General features: G+C 35.6%; 1 protein-coding gene across 1 annotated transcript; it reads right to left on the bottom strand.

The window, feature by feature from the left end:
- Positions 1 to 4,098: 4,098 nt before the first annotated feature.
- Positions 4,099 to 7,290, bottom strand: LOC119630552 (uncharacterized). Its single transcript, XM_038020354.2, has 3 exons — positions 7,232 to 7,290; positions 4,786 to 4,977; positions 4,099 to 4,559 (listed from the first exon to the last, which is right to left on the bottom strand). Exons 2-3 carry the CDS (start codon positions 4,819 to 4,821, stop codon positions 4,242 to 4,244), a joined length of 354 nt encoding a protein of 117 aa, XP_037876282.1. The 5' UTR covers positions 4,822 to 4,977; positions 7,232 to 7,290; the 3' UTR covers positions 4,099 to 4,241.
- Positions 7,291 to 7,772: the final 482 nt, after the last annotated feature.

Here is a 7,772-nt window from a genome sequence, read left to right as displayed (position 1 = left end):
GTGTAGGACGACATTTGTGAATGATTATGCAAAGTTTTCGCTGCATTCGTGGTTTTCCAAGCTGTGTCGGTTTTTTTACAGACATCAAAGCGCGCGAACCTCGAACCTTCGCGTAGTCTCCCACACATTCGCTTGCCCAGTTGCGCCGACGATTGCGAAGGTAACGGACGTATCGCCATTTTCATAGTTCGTGACGTCTACTGTGTAGCATATCTTCATCAAAAGAAGTCCCATAAAAACAGCATGGCTGTTAATGATGTCTGGGAAAGAATTCAAAACTCTTTTTCTTTTCAGTGTTCTATTGACGAATTAAAAAGGTGGAGAAATTCGTGAGACATTCGTAAACAAGTGTAGGAGGAAGCGCAAACGGGTTCGCAAATTGAGTGTGCGAACCCATTTGCACAGCCGCTAGGTTTGCGAATGAATGTTTGACGGCCCTTCACATGCGCGCAAACATTCGTACAATGTACGAATATTTGCGCGCATGTCAGTGGCCGGCACTAGACACCGACTGAGCTCTCGCTATAGTGGTTTTTAAGTAGGTGAAAAAATGGGGGTGCTAAAAAATAATTTATTCTCAAAGTGGGCAGTAGACTAAATAAGTTTGGGAATTCCTGCTTTAAACTGTATAATTCTTAATAAAACGGATTAAGCTTCCTTCAATCAGATATCAAGATAAAGTGCGATATAATAAATCCTCTTATCGTGGCCGTCGGTAACTACATACCCGAATCTGCTGACCAAACGTTAAAAAGTCGCCGTCGCACAAAACGCATGTCACTTCGGATCCTAACCATCCACTATCGGTGCTTTTAGGCATTCCAAGCAACGGTCACCGTTCTCGTCGAACCCGTTGAATACGACGAAGAGTTCGTTGTCAAAATTAACCCACAGACACAGTTCACACTTTCTCGCTGGATCACGCTTTCTCACTGGGTCGCGATTCCGATCCGGAGGTAGATTCGATGAAGTCCTTGCTAAAGCTAGCATTAGCAAGGTCGGCAGGCTGAGCCCCACGAGCTCGCCTATATGTCCGGTGAAGCTAGGATAGCCCCTCAAGGCTATAGGTAGGCAAATAACAACAAGGAAAAAGGCTTGATGAGCCGTTGTTGGTCACGAGGTGGCGAAATACCTTAAGTGCAGTACAAAAAGCATAAGCAGCAAAAAAAAAAAATCTTATTCTTTTTGAATTTTCACGACAAGAATCACATCACATCTTTTCCGTTTTTATTTTTGCGAGCGATTCCATACGGAAAAGTTATTGAAGTTTAGTTTGAAATCTTACACAAGGAAAGCAATGCGCAATTTCTAGTGGAAAATAAAGTTACTCGAAGAGCATTTTCCTGTATAGGATAGTCGATAACGTGTGTTTTATTGTTTGTATACGAGAATTTTTCTATTCGTGCCCGTGTTGAGAGAGACAATAGCATGGCTTTATCGGTTTCCCGAGGGATTTCATTGTACTTTCGAGTGAATAAATTCATTTTTGTAGCGTCATTTGTGTTTCGTAACTCTAAATGATCCTCTGGAGTAAATCTAAATGATCCTACCTGAAAGAATTCTTGTAGTAGTGTAGAATGTCTTTTAAGAGCTATGTTTCTTTGCGTTACGGACATATAACAATAATATATCATACTATAACCCTATGGTAAGAATGGTCAGGCAGTATAATGATTTGGCTAAATGTCACGGTGATCTTGATATCTTTGAACCTAGACTCAGGGGATTTGTCAGATGTGTGAAGGATATCCTATTTAACAATGGCTAGTTATCAATATTTGTAATTTCAATTGTTTTCAATAGCCAAAGCTATGTACATTCAAATGGATTTGCTGAGTGCACATGTTATTTAGATTGCAATCCAGATTAGATCTAGGTACTACTTGTACGATTTAGCTAATATGTACTGTAATGATTGTAATTTGTTTTATGCACCAATAAAAAATAAATAAAAAATAAATTTAAAAAAAACGTTGGATTTCTGGAACAAATTTCCCTTTTCAATAGTTCGTGAGTTCTGGAACATATATTCTAAAATCGAGAATGTATTCTACAACAGGTAATGTTTTTGCCCCTGATATCATTTTTGCCCATGGGCTGTGGTAACCAGTTTTCAAGGGTTTAGGCTCGTCAGGATTTTGGGCAAAATGCTCGTAGCGTCTTATAAATCAGTTGATGATGACGTGTAGGAAAATAACTAGAATACAGGGGTATTATTTAACTCAGAAACATTAGGCCAGAGTATTATTATTGTTATTTATTTACTAGAAAATAAAATTCAATATCAGAGACATTGATTGGCTCTTATCACTGAAATTAAAAAGGTGGAAATAAATTTGTTTCACTTAATTTTTTATTAATAGCTTCGCATTTGCTTTGAAAATTGGCAAATGTAGAAGCTATCATATAATAAAGAAGCTTTTCGATAATTAATGGTGTTTAATTTATTTGTGTTTCTCGTATTCTACAATTCTTCTCTATTCTTGTATTCTAGCAGTTCATAGTCAAGACTGTGACAGTCTTATGACAGGTTCTGCATTTCTAATTAAGTTTGAAAGATGAATTCGCAATTGTTAGGGTCATAGATTATACACTTAATATGTTAGGGTGATGAAGTGATTCACTCCAAACGTGTGTATATTGACGTTTTGCACATTGCATCGAAATTCAATTGAATACTTATTCCTACTCTTCACATTGAAATGCATGATTCGCGGACGAAATAGCTTTATTTTACTGTTATTATTCATTGTAGAATGTTCTCTCGCTCGAATTTTGTTGTTGGGAAAAGGTTGAATTGTTGATCTAGGAGGACCATACCTATAAAAGGCCGAGAATAGAGATATATATGGAGGATTTAGATCTAGAAAAAATCGAAATATACACGTCCTTCAGCACTGAAGCTCAGGACAATGAAGAAGAAGAAGGGAAATTATTTTTTACTAAACTAAACACGCATTATGAGAATAATATCACGGTGCATGTTGCGGCTGCTTGTAAAAAATGATCAAACTTTTAGGTATAGATAATTACAGTAATAACACAATATTCACTTGTATATACTATTACGAGATGTTTTATCTATGCGATACTATACTATACTGATATGATATCTGTAATACTGCAGTAAAAAACATATTATTTTTATTGTTTTTAGCAGACGTTATTCGGAAAACAATTTAGTATAAAAAGCATATTATCATCAAAAATTTATTTTGGAGCTTACGTTTTCATGAAGTTTTACAATTTGAATAAGGTGCTGAAATTTAAGGATTTTAGTTAAGAATCCGATAACATTAGGACCTCTTGTGAGTCCGCGCGGGTAGGTACCACCGCCCTGCCTGTTTCTGCCGTGAAGCAGTAATGCGTTTCGGTTTGAAGGGTGGGGCAGCCGTTCTTAGAACTTATATCTCAAGGTGGGTAGCGCGTTTGCGTGATGTCTATGGGCTCCAGTAACCACTATACACCAGGTGGGCTGTGAGCTCGTCCACCCATCAAAACAATAAAAAAAAGAAATTGAAATGGGTTAATAGCTTCTAGCTGTTACTTATAAAAGCGAAGTATTATCGTTGAAGATCCAATATTTTTTGAGATTTTAGAAAATGTGTTTTAGTTTAACAAAACTATATTACGTTTCATAGTGTTCTGAATTAATTTAAAACAATCATTTATTGGAATTATAATAACTAAATCAATATGAAAATTTACAATCATAGTTCTGTTAATTTTTTAATGGTTGAATGATGGTTTAGTCAGTTTTGTTATATAATTGCATTGCTAAAAAATTTCTCAAAACAGTTCTAATAGTACAGTAATTGTTTACTGCTTTAGAACACGCAGATATCTGAATGATAAGATGAAATGAACGTCGTGTTATCGTTCAAGTTTTATCAAAGTTTGGTTAGTTAAGATTTTGAATATTTGATGAGCTAAATAATATTAAATTAGGCTTTTCCATAATTCATAGCTACTGTTAGTATTCAGGCTTGCTGATAAAATCTAGTATTTGTTCTATAGACAAACAGGATTTAACATTTCAATTTTTATTGCTAGGCAAGATTGTGGAGGAACAATGAAAATTAAAAGAGCTAGGAATAAAATTTTGATATATTCATATTTATTAAACAAGACTACATAATGGTAAAGAAACACTTTTGATTACATTTTTTGTTAGTTTTTTCCAAAAAAATTTTTTTTTTCGTATCTGTTATATATTTTCGAGTATGTTTGAGTATCGAATATTAAGCGGTCGGTGCTACAGATGCACCAGAGGCCGGTTCACATCCTTCAGCGGGGGTAGCGGAGCATTCTCCGAGGTTGCAGTAAGGAAGAGTCGGGTCCAGACACGCCCTCTGTATACCTCCTACTTTTGTACAAACTTGCTTGGTAGTGCAATCTAGGCAAGTACTACCGATGGTGGTGCAAGGAGCCCACTGCGGGTACCAGGGAGCGGATGCGATCCATGGAGGTATCCAAGGGTTGACTGCGCCATTGTTCCAGCCTCCCCAACCGCCGGCACCACCGGTGGCAGGTTGAGGGACAGCCGAAGCTACTGCTAGCTGTGGATTAAGCGAAGAAAGTATTTTACCACTAGCAAAAAAAAGGATTGTATACTCATTCTCATAATAATATTTCGAAGCAAGACAGTTAACAGCTATAAGATTGTATAATTTGTCAATCATCTCATTAAAGTTGATCTGGATTATGTTATTCAAAGAACAATATTTAATGGGGATTGACTTTTATGTTATTATTATAGAGATCAAAATAATCCGATGCACTTACCGTGATGCATAAAGCAATAATCACTTTCGAGACCATTTTTATTGATAAAATGCAAGTTTCGTTCGAAATTAACTCGAGTTATGATCTTACTTTGCTCTTCCCTTGCATTTTATATGTATTACAGTTTGTTCAAAGGATTATGTTGTAAAATCGTGGCACCTTTGAAAATAACAGAAACAATAAGGTTTTCCCCTAGAAAACAAACAATAAATAGTCATCAAAACAGATAACGTTAGAGTAGGGCTTGCAAGTGCAGTTAATATAAAAATTTAAACAGATTTATAAATGACAAAATCATTACATTTAAGTTTTAATAAAGAGCTTATTATTTTATGGATTTTTTCTGAAATAAATGTTTCAGTATTTATTATTATTATTATTTAATCCATATTTTAATGTAGAAAAAAATGGGAAAATCGGATGTGAAGATATAGAACGTAATTACCTGTATAGATCGGAATGAAATTTCATTTTATTTTTTAACCCTGGACAATTATTTTAATGATAAAATGAAATAAATGATTGAACTATATGCTTATTAAGCTGCTAAATTATAATAACATAAAGTAATGCAATATAAAGAAAACTTATATTTGTTTCATTTAATTAATTGAATAATATTGAATACGTTTGCTGACGCTACTAATGCAGCGTCGTTGTTTGAATTTACTTGGAAAATTTCACACTCAGAACGTCACGATAAACATTCACAGGGGGGCGTAATGCAGTGTGTTTTTTGTTGTAATGTTTCATCATTTTCAAGTATATATACATACATACATTGGGCAATCAAATCCAATCAAAAAAACAAACAGAGTAACAAACACTGCAGTTTTATTGTATGAATATTTCAAGGGTAGCCCAGGCGTTTCATTTCATTCCCGCAATCTTTTCCATAGACTCCAGTAACTAATTCACGTATTATGTAATAAATAGGTCGTTAGCTTTGTTACCCTTCCGTGTAATCAGTTACCAAGTATTATGTATTATTCGCTGGAATAACCCCTTAGGCTACTAACTAAAAGGTAGAAAAAAGTATAAACGAGCTATGCAGATTGAGACTCCAACAATAAAATAATCTATATATTAAAATACAGTGATGTGGCTAAGTTTAGATAGTTAGTTCCACGGTGAAGGAATAACATCGTGTAATAAAAAACAAACCCGAAAAATTATAATTTGCGTAATTACTGGTGGTGAGACCTCTTGTGAGTCCGCGCGGGTAGGTACCACCGCCCTGCTTATTTCTGCCGTGAAGCAGTAATGCGTTTCGGCTTGAAGGGTGGGGCAGCCGTTGTGACTATACTGAGGCCTTAGAACTTATATCTCAAGGTGTGTGGCTCATTTACGTTGTAGATGTCTATGGGCTGCAGTAACCACTTAACACCAGGTGGGCTGTGAGCTCGTCCACAAATCTAAGCTATAAAAAAAAAAAGATCCTGGATGGTTTTCTATTTTTAACTTTTACTCCTAGTAGTAAGGTATTCTGACAATTGAAGCTGTTTGTTCGAGATTATAATTTTCATTGCTGACGATATAGTGATATTGCTGAGTTACGTGCACAATCACGGGACTATTGCTAGTTTTATTTAAACCACTGCTGCGTTCTACTAAAAGAGCGTGGACTGAATTATTGTTTTGAGATCTTTATTTGTCCTTATGTGATATATTAAAGACTTAATATAAAAGAAATATAAAATCGATGCGTCGCTCTTGGCGAGTCTTTAATTTGTGATATAACGACAAAAACAAATTCACTAAGCGCAGTTACGCTAGTGGTTCTAAGTCAAAAGTCCTTCCTGAACCGTCAGGAACTTTACTCTATAAAGCTATGCCTGCTATATAAGCTATTACTTATATATTCTATTAAGTTGACGTAACATTTAAATAATATGTATAAAACTTATTCGTTCTCTCGCCGGCAAGACTATTTTGATAGGTGCCGTACTAACTATACTGAGACATTAGAACTTATATCTCAAGGTGGGTGGCGCATTTACGTCTATGGGCTCCAGTAACCACTTAACACCAGGTGGGCTGTGAGCTCGTTCAGTCATCTAAGCAGTAAAAAATAAATAAATAAAAGGTGAGTGCTCTGCGTCGGTCTCGTAGTTGTCGTAGCTTGATATTGCAGATCTGGTAGCTTTGTTTGTCTGTAACAAAGAACCGGGGCATCGGTCTGCTGTCATATACTATAGCTTTTGCCCGAAATGTATCTTGTCGCATCTACCGGATCCGCTCTCCCGCTTTTAGGCTCCTCAAGCATCCACCGTCCAGGTCGAACTCGACGATGTGTGAATTAACCTATAGATACAACCCACTGAGTTTCTCACCGATCTTCTCAGTGAATCGCGATTCTGATCCGGTGGTTGATTCTACGAACCGCTGCTCTTGCTAGGGATAGTGTTGACAAACTTACTCAGGTTGAGTGCGTGAGGTCGCATACCTGTCCATGCGTAGCTGGAATAGGCTCTTAGGCTAACAGCGAATGGGTAGTGAAAAAAACTGTAGCTTATATGTATGTAACCTCTATACGATTTATCCTTAAAGAGGTTAATATGTTATTTATATCATTCTTCTATAGATGTCATAAATAGAATTTCGATTATTGAAACATTAGAACATTAGACATATAAAGAGCATTTTTGCAATATTAAAAATATAAAAATATATAAAAATAATGGTGAAGCAATAGCTTTAAATGTTGTTTCTCTTTATAAGAGCAACTCAATTGCTATAGTTTTACAAAGCTAAACTGTATTTTGATACGAATAAAATAATACATTATATGTATATTAGCGAAACGTGAACTATAACTTTCAGACTAAATGTTTTTAATTCAAATAATATGAATAATGGCAAAATTAGCTAGCGAACAATTCTTAACTTGGTAAAACCAATTAACATTGAATTCTAGACTCAGAGGTTCCAAAATAACACGCACAAATGGCCGTGAGATGTCACACGAAAATATTTTAAATGAAAAT

The sequence above is a fragment of the Bombyx mori genome, chromosome 3 (assembly GCF_030269925.1).
Source record: "Bombyx mori chromosome 3, ASM3026992v2".
NCBI classification, from domain to species: domain Eukaryota; kingdom Metazoa; phylum Arthropoda; class Insecta; order Lepidoptera; family Bombycidae; genus Bombyx; species Bombyx mori.
Note: the sequence above shows the minus strand (reverse complement) of the source record. Positions and strands in the feature narration are given on the sequence as shown.

What these genes read in the sequence shown, in the direction of transcription:
- LOC119630552 (XM_038020354.2), bottom strand. Translation starts at nt 4,821, where the DNA reads ATGGTCTCGAAAGTGATTATTGCTTTATGCATCACG. An exon ending in TTATTGCTTTATGCATCACG is followed by an intron (nt 4,560 to 4,785) that starts GTAAGTGCATCG and finishes CTTAATCCACAG; the next exon opens with CTAGCAGTAGCTTCGGCTGT.